Below are 17,754 nucleotides of genomic sequence, written 5' to 3'. Positions count from 1 at the left end.
ACCGAATCGCTGAACCATAGCCTTCGTCCGATTGTGTTTCCACGCCCGAAGAACTTGTTTACATGTGATCACCGGAGTCCATGCAGTGAGCGGGCGAGGAATGCAGGCCACGTCTGCTACACAGCTGTCTGAGGGCCAGCCGAGTCGTAGACGCCAGCCGCACGACGCTATCGCAGCTGGACGACAACATTAGACCAGTGCGCCAGCAACCAAGGACATAACCCCCCCCCCCCCCTCTTCCAAAAAAAAAAAAAAATGGTTCAAATGGCTCTGAGCACTATGGGACTTAACTTCTGAGGTCATCAGCCTCCTAGAACTTAGAACTACTTAAACCTAACTAACCTAAGGACTTCACACACATCCACGCCCGAGGTAGGATTCGAACCTGCGATCGTAGCGCATAACCGAACAGCTGCGTGCATGTGTGATGTGACAGGGTAGTACGGCCTGTTCGCCTATCTAAGCGGTAACAGTATCGAAACAGAACAACAATGGGGGCCACCTGTCTCGTGGACTGTGCGTTGTCGCCTGTGTTCGGTTTTCGATTGGCAGCCCCTGAAAAAGAAAGTCCTGTAAAAGCGTTTTTCTGTCTGTATGCGAAGGCTAATCTCAAGAATTAGCATAGGGATTTTGATGCGGTTTTCAGTAATATATGGACTGATTCACGAAGAACATTTTTGTATAGAGTTTATCACCGCTGTGGCAGAGAAGTCGTCCATCCGTAGATTCCTAATGTTACTCGTGCAAAAGCTGGAGTACGTCGTTAGTAGTTTGTGGTACAATAGACACTCTGGCACACGTATCACGCTTCTTTGGGGAGTGGGGCTACAGCTATCGATTTATTTGGTTCCGTGTCTGTCGCTCTCGCTCCCGAGAGCAGTGCGGTAGGAAGTTCGGTGGCGGAGATACAATACAGCGCAACCGCTGTCGACGACTCTGCAGGGGCTCGCAGAGCATAGAAGCGGCGGGCGGCATTGTGGCACGGTACGAGGTCTGCGGGCTGTGGGCGTGTGAATTTCGCTGTGAGCCCGCCAGTCAGCTGCTGTTGTCGCCGGCTGACATTGTGGTCGGCGTTTTCCAGACAGGTGCTCCCGCCCGTCTGACGCAAATAACGATTACGTCAAAACGCGGCGAGCCGTTCGGAAGACGGTCGGAGCGGCGATCCGGCGCCCACAAAAGGTATTTTTAAACGCTGACGGCGGGCCGGCTCGAGTACCGGCGGCCGCGCCACAAAGGGCGGCGGGGGCGGCGTCCGCCCACGCGGAAAAACCGCCCTCCGGTCCCCCCGGCCCCCCGCCCCCGCCCTGGCCCCCTGGGCCGGCGCTTCCTGCCCGGGGCGGCTCGTTGTCACTGCGGCGCCGGTACAAAGAGCGGTCCGCGGCTGCAAATTTGATTAAATTAGGAGTCCGGCCTTTCGGCCAATTTGCTCCGAAAGGCGGGCCGCGCGGCGTGGGAGCGCCCAGCAGGGCGCGGGGGCGGCAGGTGCACGGCGCGGCCGCTGCCCGCGTCTCTGACCACAACACACGGCCGTGTCTGGCCCCGGTCCGCCGTGTCACTGACAATGCGTGCACTCTTCATTTCACATCCGCGTCTCGTACGTTCCGCAGCAAACAGGACGTCCAGTGTCCCCACATGACAATAAGGCGATATTGCGCATGCTCTTCCTTCAGCCTATCGAAAAAATCTTACCGCCTGTAAGAACTGTCTCCTTTGTTAAAATCTCTGGTTGTAAGTGACAGGCTGTTTGGAAGCATCTTCATCGTCATCATCATCCTCATCACTAATGTATTAGGTTCCAGGAATCTGTTCCCGGCCGGCAAGGGTGGCTGAGCGGTTCTAGGCGCTACAGTCTGGAACCGCGCGACCGCTTTGGTAGCAGGTTCGAATCCTGCCTCGGGCATGAATGTGTGAGATTTCCTTAGGTTAGTTAGGTTTAAGTAGTTCTAAGTTCTAGGGGACTGATTACCTCAGAAGTTAAGTCCCATAGTGCTCATAGCCAATCTGTCCCGGTTTCAGCTTTTGGCTCCATCGCCACCTGAGCCGACCTACGTCTCTCTCACACCTTTGGCTATATAAAACAAAACATTTTCAGGATAGCTGTGTTTTTGCATTCTGTTTACAGTTTCCTTCCATTTGTGCTTCGTTGTGTCGATTCCTAAGATTGCTTACCTAAATAGTTAGAAACGGAAGCCTCACAGGATTGCTTTGTTCTCCGTCTGTCTGTGTGTCCGATTGTTCGTAACCCTTTTTCTCAGTTACGGAAAGGCATATCAATTTAAACTTATGTTACATACTAAGGTCTACGATCCCTTGGCAAAGTAAAAAAGAGAAACTTATAAGCCAATGCAGTGAAAAGATCCTGCCATTTATATCTCATATTTTGATACTCACTAAACCACTGATTAGAACCTATAGGGTTCTTGTCGTTGACCTACAATCAAGAAATTTGCAAAGAGTCGAGATTTCGCACTAGGATCAAACGAAAAAAATTAAAATTGTTTATTTCCAATTATATCATACGAAAAAAAATTTTTGTCAGTTGTCATCGACCTTTGTGTTGCGTGTCAAACATGAAAGTTATTTATGTCTATTATCCTGCTTTTCATTGTGGTGAAAGTTCTGCCACCCACTTTTCGTTATAAATTTACCACCACACCTCCTACGTATGTACTGTGTTTCATGTCGTCCACCCTTGCCTGTGATTATTCCTGTCCAACGATGTCTGCTAATTAGCAACCATCAAGCAGTGGAAAAGATATATAAATATCGACGAAAGGCCAGTCAGAATCACTGCAGATTGTCGAAGGAGACGAAATTAGGTGCCACTGTGATAAATTATAAATAGGGGGCACACGTCGTGAGGTTAAAGAATTTCTAAAAGACCGCAAACGACAAATGCTCCTCAGGCCACTCAGTACGTCCACCGTAGCCGAACACAGCAAAATCAGCAGAGAAACACAAACGAAAAGTCGGAGAGGCAGTCGAGCTTGCTAAAGGCCCGAACAGTATTAATCGTGACAGCGGCTTTTGATTCAAATGGCTCTGAGCGCTATGGGACTTAACTTCTAAGGTCATCAGTCCCCTAGAACTTAGAACTACTTAAAGCTAACCAACCTAAGGACATCACACACACCCATGCCCGAGGCAGGATTCGAACCTGCGACCGTAGCGGTCGCGCCGTTCCAGACTCTAGCGCCTTTAACCGCTTGGCCACCCCGGCCGGCACAGCGGCTTTCGGCTGCCTGTTTTCGGTGCATCGAGGACGCCGCCAGCATGCTGTGAAAACATAAACATAAACGCAAGCGGGGCGCCACTTACGCCCCGCCATGTAGCCACTAGCACACCAGTGAACGCCCCCACCAAATACGACTATAGTCAGCAGCTAAACGTGAACGTTCGTGGCGATAAGCGCGAGAAATACACTCTTAAATAGATGCGAGTTTGGCACTGAGACAAGTTTGTAGCCAATTTGAGACGAAAGACCTAGGAAGAAGATCTAAAGGACGGATCCAAAGATTCAGGCAAAAGCGACGCGGTACAAACATTTCAGAACTTTCTATATCGTGGACAACTGCTGCGAAAGCCTACATTTTCATCTACCCGATTTAATGCCGTTCCTTGGCCGCCCCCGGTACCTGAATGGTCAGCGTGACGGATTGTCAATCCTCTGGGCCCGGCTTCCATTCCCGGCTGGGTCGGCGAATTTTCTCCGCCCAGGGACTGGGTGTTGTGCTGTCCTCATCATCCTATCATCCTCATCGACTGCAGGTCGCCGAAGTGGTGTCAAATTGAAACACCGGGACCTGGCGAACGGCCTGCCCGACGGAGGGCCCTAGCCATACGATTAAATACATAAATAAACTTCGTTCCTCGAAACAGGCCATCGTCACAACCTTTCTCGTCCACGCACAACTTAATTAGTCGTCTGCTACTAACATTCGCGCTGTCTACAAGACTTTAGACTAATTTTTCTTACGCAGCACGGAAAATTTCTTCCTAGCAGTCGCTCGACAGCTGAAGTCATCTTCTTAGTGGCTCTCTGGCTCTGAGCACTATGGGACTTAACATCTATGGTCATCAGTCCCCTAGAACTTAGAACTACTTAAATCTAACTAACCTAAGGACAGCACACAACACCCAGTCATCACGAGGCAGAGAAAATCACTGACCCCGCCGGGAATCGAACCCGGGAACCCGGGCGTGGGAAGCGAGAACGCTACTGCACGACCACGAGCTGCGGACATCTTCTTAGTGAGACGCTTGCTGAAGATGGATGATATAGGACATACTAACTTTGTGTCTAATGCAGAAAATTGGAATCTTCATCCTGACTAGAGAAACATAAATAGGCATACTTCTACCAAATAAATAAAATACAGTGCGATTCACACTTTAGTTACAAGAAGTACTTGAGCTCAAAATGTCTTCTGTTTCGAAAGAAGACATGGAAGAAATTTGTAATCAATAGGTATCAGTATGTATGCCGCATAAATGTTTTATTAGGTGCATTCAAGGGTGAAGCGTTCTTATTGTTCCCTCTTGGTTCTTGTGCGTATTTTATATTGCCGTTATTTCCCTGTAGTTTGTACTTCTTTCTCCGTGTCTTTCAAACATTTTACACCAGTTTATTTTCTCTAGGCCAAGAAATCCTATGAAGTTGTCTTAGCTTTTTTTAAGTCTTGCCTGAATTACGAAGTGTAACGTCAGGACTGGATTCTGCGGCTTTACCTTTTCTAAAGCCAAACTTGTCGTCATCTAATATGTCCTCAATGTTCTTTTCAATTCCTGCGCATGTTATACAATTCCCCAATACTTTTTACATCGTTTTGTCCAGGTATGGAACGTGAATGAATTTCTCTGAATTGATTACTTTCTTCTTCTTCTCCCAAAATCTCTACATCTTCTCGCCATGGTTTTTCTTAAGTTCTCCTGTCCGTGTTACCGTATTCACCGTTCCAGATATGGTCTCCGGTTTGTTGTTATTAGCGACTAATTTCAAAAATGGTTCAAATGGCTCTGAGCACTATAGGACTCAACTGCTGAGGTCATTAGTCCCCTAGAACTTAGAACTAGTTAAACCTAACTAACCTAAGGACATCACAAACATCCATGCCCGAGGCAGGATTCGAACCAGCGACCGTAGCGGTCTTGCGGTTCCAGACTGCAGCGCCTTTAACCGCACGGCCACTTCGGCCGGCAGCGACTAATTTACCAAATAGATATGACTTATAATGATTCCGTAATTTAATAATGTTATCCCGAATTTTTTGAGAAACAATAGGAGTTGTCGTTAATCCATTATTGTCTCTTTGTTAATACACTCATATTCAGATAAAACAGAACACCTTGAACGACTAGAGAAAGGACGTTCATATTGACAGGACATGTACAGTAGTATGTTACACAGAGTTGATTAGCATTTCAGTCACCTCGGTTAAGCATGTGTTCTGTTGCCTAGTAGGCACAGGGTTCGCCATGGGCCCTGATAACTTGTTCCATGCGTGATGGCTTCGTCGCGAATGATGTCCTGTGACCCATGCTACAGTCACCTGGTTACAAAGTTTATCTATAGTGGTTGGCAATGGGTCACAGCGCTGCACCCGTCGTTTCGCCATGTCCCTCATATTTTCGACTAGCGAGAAGTCTTGTGATCTGCCAGGCCAGGACAAAAGGCTGACGTCCTGTGACACCAAGAAGGCACGTGTTCTTGCAGCAACATGTGGTCGTACATTGTCTTGCTGAAAAATGGCGTTTAGGGTGTTGTGCAGAAAGGGCATGGCTACGGGTCGCGGGATGTCATTTGTGTAGGTCACATGGTCACTGTGCCCTGGACACGCACCAGCTGTGGTTTATAGTTGCACCCAATAGCAACCCGCACCATAAGACCTTGAGCTGGCCCTTCATGTCTTGTGCGAATGCAGTCACTGTGACGCCGCTCCCCCTGTCTGTTGCGAACCAAAATGCGGCCATCATTTTCAAACAAATAGATCCTGAATTCACCCAAAAACACTATCTGATGGCATTCCTGTCCCCAGTGATGTCGTTCCATACACCATTACCGTCTAGAATGTTTCTGCACATTCATCAAAGGGAAGCGGAGAAGTGGACGACGCGCACGTAACCCATGCCTTCTATATTTAAATTTGGATATTTGGGAGATTTTTCCGAACTGTCTACTAATTGATTCTCCATTTAGCTATAGAGGAGAACCTACCGTGCATTGGGTTCTTTCTTAAGAACTTTTCAATCTACTTTTAGCAGCTATGTCATGGTTGTTTTCAAGGGAAATAATGGGTTCCTCTCTGTTGTTTGAAAAGGCGGCTAGATCGTCTCCATAAGCTAAACATCGTAAATGAATTTTAGTTTACGTAGTTTGCCAATGGTTATTCCTTCTACTTCTTTTTCTCATGTTCTAATTAGTTTTTTCTAGTAGAAGACTGAACAGCAAGGGATATAGCCCTCTCCCTGTGGGACCTCTGTTTTTATATCAAAAGGCTCGTATATTTCGCCTTGCATTTTAAATTTTGAGCTGGTATATTCGCCAATTAAATGTCCATTTGTGTTTCAAACTTCTTAAAAAGTAAGATTTTTGAAGGAATTTGTGTAAGTAACAGGCAGAACGGAATCTCTCTGTAGTTATTTCTATCAGTTTTATCCCCGTTCTTGTGTAATGGATGGATTGTGGCACAGTGTTATTCCTTAGGATTGCTATCTCAAGTAAAGCATAAAAAGAGTCGTAGGTAATCTTGGACGCAGCGTGTTAGGTAAGAGGGAAGCCACATATAAAGGCGGAAGTAATTCAGATACGCCCTAGTGATTTGTCATTCATACTGCAGACAGTATTAAGAGTGACCTCAGACTTTTTCTGGATAATGTAATTATCTAAAGTGAAAAAATCAGCGCAAATACCAGGTCATATCTTGATAATATTTCAAAGTGGTGCAAAGTGTGACAACTTACTTTAAATGTACAGGTATATAAAATTGAGCAGTTTGAAAAGTGCAGGAAAGTAGTGTTCGATGATTACATCAGCGAGTCACAGTTACGGATCAATGACCTCATACAAATATATTCTTAGAGATATGAAATGGAATGATCACATAGGCTCACTCGTATGTAAGGCAAGTGCAGACTTCAGTTCATTGGCAAAATGCAGTCGGTCTACATAGGAGGCTGCTTATACCTGTGCGTCGCACCTTACAGTATTGCTAAAGTGTTTGTGACCAATACCAAATAAAAGCAACGGGGGGTATTGGACATATACACAGAAGGGCAGCGAAAATGGTCACAGATTTGTTCGTATCACGGGAAAGCGACGCGGAAATGTTACAAAACCAAACTATATTTGCAGACACTTGAAGGAAGTTGCCCACCAGCAGTAAGTGAAGAATCTAGAAATTATGTTCATCCTCCCACGTATTGTTCCTGAGGGTACCGTGAAGATAAGATTAGACAGATTACAACAAGCGCAGAGCCATTCAAACGATTCTTGCCACGCTCCACACGCAGTTGGAACGGAAAGAAATCATGACGTGTGCTACCATGCTTAATACCCTCACTATGCACACCACAGTAGTTTATAGTGTATTTACTAGGAATAATCGTTCTGTTACACACACTGAAAGGTATATACACAGGGTAAAGTTTTTAAGAAAATTTTATATTGAACCAGAGATGAACAAATGTAGTATCGATTGTGTAGTAGCATCGCTGCTCAACAGCGATCGCTGTTTCAAGCTAATGGGTAATGTGTTAGAGTAACTTTAGATAGATGTCTGGAGGACTCTCAAGTGTAAAGACGTGTTGTATCCGATGTGGGCTGGAGATATACTTACTCGCTACGCGCAGTAATGATTTTTTATTTGCAAGATACTATACTGGAAGTAACTAAGACAAAGAAAGTTATTTTGTTAGTAATGCAATGCGCGTATTCGTAAGTGATGATTGAGACAATGTATAACACTCCATCCAACGATTCTGTAAGGCTAATTGTTAATGTATAATTAGTTGATTGTGTGTTAATTGTGAGCATTATTAATTTTCAAAGAGTCAAAAAACAAGTTTTAAAGTTAGTGCCATATTGTTAATCACCACAAGTCAATAACAGTTCCCAGATCCATGTCGTTTTTGATTAACTATTTTGCTCAAGAATGGTTGTCTCAGACAACAGCCTTGCACAGTAGCTGTAAGCTAACTATATACAATTTTAAGAACTAACAAATGGTTCAAATGGTTCTGAGCACTATGGGACTCAACATCTTAGGTCATAAGTCCCCTAGAACTTAGAACTACTTAAACCTAACTAACCTAAGGACATCACACACACCCATGCCCGAGGCAGGATTCGAACCTGCGACCGTAGCAGTCCCGCGGTTCCGGACTGCAGCGCCAGAACCGCACGGCCACCGCGGCCGGCTGAGAACTAACAGAGAGCAGTGCGAAGAGCATTATCATTGCAGAGATAAAGATAATTTTTTTAATTTTAGGAATAGCATTTATTAAGCACAGGGACCATTATTTTCAAATCGATCAGGTTTTATTTTATTACCAGGGCCAATTTCATATCAATAGTGTTGCATCAGATTCAGTTTTTGTGTTACATAAATTCATGCAGTTTTGGTTTGGTTTAAAGTTATTGATAGTTCACATTCTCGCAGCCAGTAAAGTTCAGTACAGGGGAAAGCGTGTAAGGGACGAGATGAAATACATGTTCATATGCCATTCACGTGCTAAGAGCTGTGCTGCAGACTACTGTCGGTTACGTAACTACAATCACATTACAAACCTAAATTTTTCAACACGGTGGTCTACCAGTTGATCAAGCGGCGTTCCGAGACAGACGTCAGTGGCGGTAATGGCCGGCCGCTAGGAGAGCCGAGTCCAGAGGCGTGCCGCCGCCTCACTTATGCATGCGGCGCGTCTTTGAGCGGGCGCGTCCAGTGTTCGAGCCCCGGCTCATCAGCGGCGCGGCCTTATCATTAATGGACTGCGCGCAGGCGAGCGTCCTCAACGCCCGAGCTGTCCGCGGCGACGCTCATTGCAAACACGCGGCGCGTTTGCTCGCTCTATGTGATGCTTGCTCAGTTGTCACTCCGCCGACAAGACGCGCTATTCACAGTCTATAAACTCGGTGTCACGCATTCCGTCTGACGCCGCCCTCATTGTGTGTGTTTGCACGCCGTAGCACGCTGTTCCAATGGCGGCGTGTTTATTTCTCTCCTGCCTCGGTCAGGGGTGTAACGGGGACAGTAAAGCTGTATTTGTGTCGTCGCATGTTTCGCAGTTCAGCGTAAATGGCATGTATGAGTGTGTGCGCGAGAGTACGAATGAGGCCGTCTGCGTGAATGCTTATTGTTCAAGCGAAAATTTCTGTATCCGTGGAAACATCGAATTCAAAGTGATCGATAAAATCTGTTCACTAACATAGTCATCGCCCTAATATTCGTCTCACGTAAGTAACTAAAGCCGTCATCAATCCGAAGGTTGATTTGAACTGCACAGTGCTTCACTGGGCGTGGGTCTGTTGGAGCTGGTATGCAGCTCCCTTCTTCCGGCCTCTGAACTGACTTATCCAGCCAGTTGTAGGAGCGAGTGTAACTTGGACTCGGAACCATGGTGCAACTCGACATTTTCCACATCAGGACATCGAAAGAGTGCAAAAAAAGGGCAGCTCGTTGTGTATTATCACGTATTAGGGGAGAGAGTGTGGCAGATATGATACGCGAGTTGGGATGGAAGTCATTAAAGCAAAGACGTTTTTCGTCGCGGCGAGATGTATTTACGAAGTTTCAGCCACCAACTTTCTCTTCCGAATTCGAAAATATTTTGTTGAGCCCAGCCTACGTAGGTAGGAATGATCATCAAAATAAAATAAGAGAAATCAGAGCTCGAACAGAAAAGTTTAGGTGTTCGTTTTTCCCGAGCGCTGTTCTGGACTGGAATGGTAGAGAGATAGTATGATTGTGGTTCGATGAACCCTCTGCCAAGCACTTAAATGTGAATTGCAGAGTAATCATGTAGATGTAGATGTAGATGTAGATGTAGCAAACATTTTCAAAGGTGATACAAGTGACAAGTGAAGAATAAAAACTGTAGGACACAACGGGCATTGAATCCGAGCTCTGTACATACACCGTCTGGAACTTTATAACATTTTTCCTTTTCTTTTCTAGCTGCGTCTTCGTCATTTCTCTTATGAAGTTCTGTGCAGATACCACATGACATGTCTCAAAATCCTTTGATGAAAACTTTACTCAAGTTTTTTTCTTTTTTTTTCATTACGGAGCGTGGCCAGTCCCACGACCGAGTAGGCTGAGCTACCGTGCCGGCTACCATCGAGTCACCGAACCACCAAAGCACTGAAAAATTCTGCAACATGATTCGAACTCGCATCTCCTAATTTTCGTGCGTAGTAGACCATGCAAGTACACCTCCACCAAGGACTTGGAATTTTCGAAAATAATGGAAGGAAAACATCAGTGATACAGCAGGTTTCTGTAACTGCTGGAAGTGCGCTTGGATGTTTAAGATTCATATGCGAGTTCGAATCCAACTATGGCACAGATTTTCAGTTGTCAAGTTGTATGGGAATTTGTGTAGGACTGTATAGGCTACAGTTAAACATAACCACGAATTAAAGTTAAATACGACAAGAAGCACATCATGGTGTTGTAGCTGAACGCTCTCTTTTCGAAATTGTCTGCGATGGAAAGGGACGGGGGAGAGAAGTTACAGACGTGTGTTGTGATAAGTATTTATCACAGAGGAACCAAATTGACAAAAAGATAAGTGCGAATTAAGAGCACAGAGATGTGTATCTGATGTTCTTATGACGGCCATTTACGACGGATTCAAGCTTCACGCTTCAAGCCTGTTTGAGTTCACAAGACATGACTGTTAAACATAGACAGCTGTGTTAAGAGTTTCATTGGGCTTTGCAGTCGTAAAGTGAACAACTGAATACCTGTTTGGGATCCGAAGATGGCCAGACTTATGACCGAAATCGATCGTCTTTTATAAAAATAAGTTAGCACAGCTGTGTATTATACAATGTAATTTTCAGTCTCACATATCTTAATTGTGAACTAGGATATTCATTAGTCATTACAAGAGTTTTGGTGTGGCAAAGGCTCTGAAACGAGTCGTACGTAAAGAAATTTTAATGACTATTTAGGAGGTACACATATTATGTCCCTTTAAAGGGAAACGTATAATATTGTTAACTATCCTGTCACGACAAGCTGTTCACCAGGCAACCCAGTTTTCCTTCGTCTGAAAGGCGCTGGTAACTACTTTTCTTAACGGGCAGCATTTTTTGTGTTGCAGGTGAAGATCTGGTTCCAGAACCACCGGTACAAGTGCAAGCGGCAGGCTAAGGAGAAGGCGATGGCCGAGCAGAACGCGCAGAACCAGGTGAGTCGCTGCTCTCCTCGAAAGCCATCCCTCAGCGCTCTTCTCTTCGATACTGTTCTAAACCACGCCAACACTCCCCGATGGCGCCCTCACATCTACTGGTATTCAGCTTCACAGCAGCTGCTGGATCCACTTCTCTGAGTTCACAATACACGCCCTTACGCTAACATATACTAGTGAGCCAAGGCATCGTGACTACCTGCTTAACAGCGCGTTTGTCCACTTTGGAATTCAATACAGAAGCCATTCTGCGCGCCATGGATTAGAAAAATGGTTAGTATAATTCCAAAGGTGCAAGACAATAGATATCTACTCACAGGCCACGCACGTTTCGTAAATTGTGGGCCCAGTAGCGTCCCAGATATGTTCCATCGGATCCAGGTCAAGCAAATTTTGTGGCAATGATAACAACATGACTTCTCTACTATGCTTCTCAAACTGTTGAAAAATGGCACTGTCGTCAACCTTGAACGGATGCAAGTGGTCCGCAATAAAGTTCACATAGTCGACAGCTGTTGTGCCGTCTTCAATTATTACCAGCTCCCATGGAAGTCCAACTGAATGTTCCCCATAGCATAAACCTCCCCCATCGGCCTGTGTTCGTGGTGCGGTACATGATCCCAGCAGCAATTCGCCTGGATCACGGCGCGTCTGTCCCTGTTGTAGCAAAAAACATCATTCATTCGACAAGGCGACACGTTCTGTTGATCCACGGTCCAATCTCGATGATCTCGTGGTCACTACTGTTATAGCTGGGAAGATGTAGTCCATCAACAAAGGAGGTGGCTTACAAAACACTCGTTCGACCTATACTTGAGTATTGCTCATCAGTGTGGGATCCGTACCAGGTCGGTTTGACGGAGGAGATAGAGAAGATCCAAAGAAGAGCGGTGCGTTTCGTCACAGGGTTATTTGGTAACCGTGATAGCGTTACGGAGATGTTTAATAAACTCAAGTGGCAGACTCTGCAAGAGAGGCGCTCTGCATCGCGGTGTAGCTTGCTCGCCAGGTTTCGAGAGGGTGCGTTTCTGGATGAGGTATCGAATATATTGCTTCCCCCTACTTATACCTCCCGAGGAGATCACGAATGTAAAATTAGAGAGATTAGAGCGCGCACGGAGGCTTTCAGACAGTCGTTCTTCCCGTGAACCATACGCGACTGGAACAGGAAAGGGAGGTAATGACAGTGGCACGTAAAGTGCCCTCCGCCACACATCGTTGGGTGGCTTGCGGAGTATAAATGTAGATGTAGATGTAGATGTAGGGGTCGTCTGTTGTGGAGTCCATGTTCTACAATGTTCGCTGAAAAGTGTACTCCGAAGCGCTTGTGCTTGCACCGTCGTTATTCTCTCCCTTCATATCCATCCCGCTTTACCGAGCGGGCAAGCCCCCGACCTCCATGTTCCGTGATAAGACATGTTGTTGCCTACTCGTGGTTTCTCTGTTCGTCAACCACTTCCCTCGAATGCTCACGACGGTAGCTTGCGAATGAAAAGGTAGAGAGAGCTAGGTCACGGGAAGTGGAACGTGGTGGTTTCACACAATGGCAAGCAATAAATCAATTTTATTAATGAAAACAGCCTCAAAAATTACATTTAGTTGCAATAAGCGAGTTGTAATTACTCAAAGCGCCACAGCTTAGTAATCAAATGTGCTCAGTGAAATTAATTGTAGGATAAATTAACCTTGATATTCAAAACATTAAAAGCATTTACCAAAGATAACAGCTTCAAATTTGTTTTTTGCAACTAAGCTTCAAAACAAACTCCTGAAGCACCTAATTAGAAGCATACATGAATGCCCTTTACGTATAATTGTACACTGAAACAGCCTTGTGGTAATCATGGCGCCAACGGTGCACCAAAAGATTACAAAAAAAGTCACCGAAATAACCTTTACAGAATAGTACATACCTTGCTGCCAACGAAACTCTGAATATTTAGAAATCACTTAATATAAATAACGCCTTTGCTAACATGTTCCACACTAAAAGGTACACAGTAGGAACATAAATAACAAATATCAAAATACTAATCTTAATACTAATTCGTCAACAGAGCGGGAGACAAGGAACCTTTCAAGCACGAATCCAAACTTACTGTACAGCTTAAGACGAAATTCACTATCTTATTTTAGGAAACAACTAGATCAGCAAATCCACAGACACAACTAGAAACCAGAAGTTCCTTTTGTTTTAAAAATTGGATTTCGGAATTTGCCCACACAGGCAGCTAATCACAGGAAATGGCATATTACAATTCGTTTCACAATTCATGGTAGACACTATTTTAGTCGTACCCTTCTACGATAGCCGGCCGTGGTGGCCGAGCGGTTCTAGGCGCTACAGTCTGGAACCGCGCAACCTCGGGCATGGATGTGTGTGATGTCCTTAGGTTAGTTACGTTTAAGTAGTTCTAAGTTCTCGGGGACTGAAATGAAATGTCGTGTGACGAGGGCCTCCCGTCGGGTAGACCGTTCGCCTGGTGCAAGTCTTTCGATTTGGCGCCACTTCGGCGACTTGCGCGTCGATGGGGATGAAGTTATGATGATTAGGACAACACAACACCCAGTCCCTGAGCGGAGAAAATCTCCGACCCAGCCGGGAATCGAACCCGGGCCCTTTGGATTGACAGTCTGTCGCGCTGACCACTCAGCTACCGGGGGCGGACTTCGGGGACTGATGACCTTAGAAGTTAAGTCCCATAGTGCTCAGAGCCATTTTTGAACCCTCCCACGATAACCACAAGGTTGGAGAACAACGCCGCTCGAACGCCAATCAGGTATTGAATAACGCTCCAGTCACTCTACAATGGTCCCACAGCAGTAATAACACGCCAGATAGCTTTTACCGTTAACAGAAAAACTACTTAGTGCCGCTAACTACCAAAAGTTTTCCACTCGTCCACTCGTAGCAAGCCAGCTCCATTGGCAGCCACGGCTGACAGTCGCTACAGCACGTAACCGTCACTTCCAAGCGTACAGTCTTGTCGAAAGTGACACGCATAGCCGGCGCGAGCACATTGTCTGCAGTCCACAACCAGGACTGGATGCCTGCCGCTCACTACCTGCGCCTGCTGTGTATCCGCAGCGGTCCGAGGCCGGCCCTCCACCGTTCTCGCCGCTCTCGCTTACACTAGCCGACGTCACGGGCACTTCCTTGCCGACCAAAGCGAGTCCTCACTCACTCCACGTGCAGCGACACTTCTCTGGAATCGATCTCCAGAATCGTTCCTCGAACGGGCCAGTTCTCTTTCCCAGTCGTTGGACCATGGCGCTCTGACCATTGTGAAATTCGGTTAACTCAGTGTATTTCTCCATCCGCGGCCCACATCCTAGCTACAATGATTCCCCCTTCGTCCCTGCTCCTCTCACATACCGGGTGGTTATAATTAAAGTGCAGCTACTCACGGAGACCCATTGCGGGCTGTGATTATAGTATGGCAGCGAAACTTGGTAAATACGCTAATGCGTTAATGCGGAAGCGATTTACGCCGGGAAAAAATTGGCCACCACTTGCATCGAACATTGAACCCGCCTTGTGGTAATCATGCCGCCAACGGCGCACCAATAGATTATGAAGAAGTCAATGAAATAAACTGAATAGAATAGTATATATCTTGCTGCTAATGAAACACTGAATATTTAGAAATCACTTTACAGTGCACAGTTTGGCTATCGAGAAGAGAGACCGTGCGCTATTAGCGAAACTGTTTAATGTGGACGGTGGCAATTATAATGCTGTTTTGAAAGACTATCGTCAACTGAAAGGTCTGACGAATGGCTCGATGTCATTAAATGGGTTAAAGAAGATCACGAAATTTGAAAACACGGGTGTGCTTAGTGTGGTACCTGGAAGAGGAAGGTACCCTGTTCCAGTGGCAGGTATTGACAAGGCCGCTGTTGCTGTAACTGACCATGCAGCACGTGCACGGGGAAACGCTAGTGCTTGTGCAAGGCCACGTAAATTGTCTACCCGTGGTCAACAGTACGGATAGTTTTGCCGTCTGTTTTATTCTGGCACCCGTACAAGACTCAGACGGTGCAGCAAATGAAACCTTATGATCCACAGCGACGTCTTGAATTTGCTCTTCGGTTTCTGGCACGGATCGAAGTTCATGACATGTGGCCAGGCAATATTCTGGGGAGTGGCGAGACACATTTTGCTCTACAGGGTGCAGTAAATAAACAGAACTGCCGAATTTGGGGTACTATTGAACCTTGTGTTGTGCACGAAGAGCCACTGGATCCGCCGTATGTGACTATGTGATGTGGATTCACAAGCAGTTTTATTCTCGGTCCGTTCTTCTTCGAGGAGAATAGACACAGAGGGCCTATCAAGTGTATCGTGACGTTTGCACGTTATCGAGGCCACGTTATACGGAATGTGCTTCCCGCTGAGAAAGAGCGCAACTGTATGAAAGCCACTGTTTTCATGCAAGATGGGGCAACACGTTATGTCGCTCGCTAAGTGAAAAATCTGTTTAATGTAACCTTCCACGAACGTGTTATCTCCAGATGTTTTCCAGATGCATGGCTTTCAAGATCGCTCGATATGAATCCAGGTGACTTTAGGCACTGGGGATATCTAAAAGAACTCCTTTAGCAGGGACACGTAGCTCAGGTAACACCGGAAATGCAAATGTTGATCACGTCGCTCTGCGGATGCAGTATCTCGTCGACGTCTTCGGTGGTCGCATTCAACAAATTGTGTAAGCCGTGGTTACTAACATCATGTCTTTCTCAGTTGTTTCACCTTTTCTGCCCACGTCCCGTTCCTAATCTGCTACATATGGATACATTTCCATACGTCTTTCTTGCGTTGAGAGCCAGATTTGCACCTGGTAGCCAAAATTGGAACTAATATAATCGATTCCACATTAATGTATCGGTATATTTACCAAATTTCGCTACGGTACGATAATTACAGCCCACACTGGACTTCTGTGAGAAGCTGTACTTAAATTATCTCTACCCGATACCTTGTTTACTGTGTTGCGAGCCCGAAACACCAACAGATGGCACCCAGTCTCACGATGGGTAGTCGTCATAATGTTTCGGTTCACCGGTACACGTTGTATTGGAATTTGTTACGTTAGACATACAGAATAAGTGAAGCCTAATACGTGCATTGGTCTTCATACAGTCCTGCTAGGAACGGGATCCTGATACCCCACATTGACACTTGCAGTGATCTGCCTCACGGCAAAACATCAATCAACTCATGTGGGCCTGCGGAGGCTACCTAACGCCCGGTCACCAAACATTTGTGCTCATCGTTTGCGGTAGAAACATTGCCCTGCGGTACTGAAGGTCCACAGCAGACACTGTTGAACACGGGCAGATTTGTGTAGTCTCTGTATGCTACGATCCATGCGTCTTGCACTGATTATCATTCCGTGTTCAATGACTCGCGAACTGCCGCCGTGTTCACCACACTCCTGTCAGTAACAGACTACACAGATGAAGTGTCTGTTTTTGCACCAGGGCGTCAAGCGTGGTTGCATCTTCAAAAAGGACAAACTTCCCGATGACCGTTGTTCACTCAGTTTACACGTGCTCTGGTGTCTGGAGGGCTTTGCTTTATTCAGGATGTGATGTAGGGACGACAACATAAAGAAGCTTGAATCTGGCCGTGGATCGTGCATGGAGAGCCAAAGCGGTTAAGACAACCGTTTGCGTAAAGCGGGAAGCGCGGTTTCGAGTCCTGGTCCGGCACAAATTTTGTCATCATACCCTTGTACAGCTGATGGTTGTTCCGCAACTGCGAAGACATGTCATGTAATTCATAACGGCTGTGGTAGCCGCAGTGCCTGTTCCTTCGGACAGGTATGCATTCACGTGATGACAATTCGTTAATATGATGTAAGTTTAGTGCACTCTTAGTGTAAGTAGAAGTAAAAACACCGAAAGGGTGCGATTAGGACTCGAGCTCTGATGGTATCAACAAATTTTATTATGTCTGTAGATGACAGTATTAATTACGTGTGGCTTAACGGACTAGAACAAGTCTGCCTCTTCGACGCCACCTCGTCGGCTTTGCGTGTCCCTCCCTCGTCTACCCCATTTCGTTTTTCATTTTATTGGCTTTCGGGAGATGCCCATTCAGCCAGCTCAACAGTGGAATGTCAATTATGACGAGACGGAGACGGCTAAAATCTCCAAATAGGCCTGGAATCGAACCCGGGCTCCTTCGCTTGGCACTCCGCCGCGCTGGCCGAGCAGCTAGTGAGGTGGACTATCCCAATTATTCAACCAGGGAAAGGAGATCTACAGCTCAACGTGGAATCCTAACCACATGTTGTTTCTGAGGGCTCCTCACTTCGTTGACAGGGAAAGGCTAAA

At 46.1% G+C, this 17,754-nt stretch overlaps 1 protein-coding gene across 1 annotated transcript in view; it reads left to right on the top strand.

The window, feature by feature from the left end:
• Positions 1–17,754, top strand: part of LOC126421705 (thyroid transcription factor 1-like) — a 333,852-nt gene that overhangs the window by 292,869 nt on the left and 23,229 nt on the right. The window contains exon 7 of the mRNA XM_050087238.1: positions 11,326–11,412. Coding sequence (XP_049943195.1) covers positions 11,326–11,412 — 87 coding nt within the window. The remainder of the gene's footprint in view (positions 1–11,325; positions 11,413–17,754) is intronic.

Source organism: Schistocerca serialis, chromosome 1, assembly GCF_023864345.2.
Source record: "Schistocerca serialis cubense isolate TAMUIC-IGC-003099 chromosome 1, iqSchSeri2.2, whole genome shotgun sequence".
NCBI lineage: Eukaryota > Metazoa > Arthropoda > Insecta > Orthoptera > Acrididae > Schistocerca > Schistocerca serialis.
This window is presented reverse-complemented; position numbering and strand designations above follow the sequence as displayed.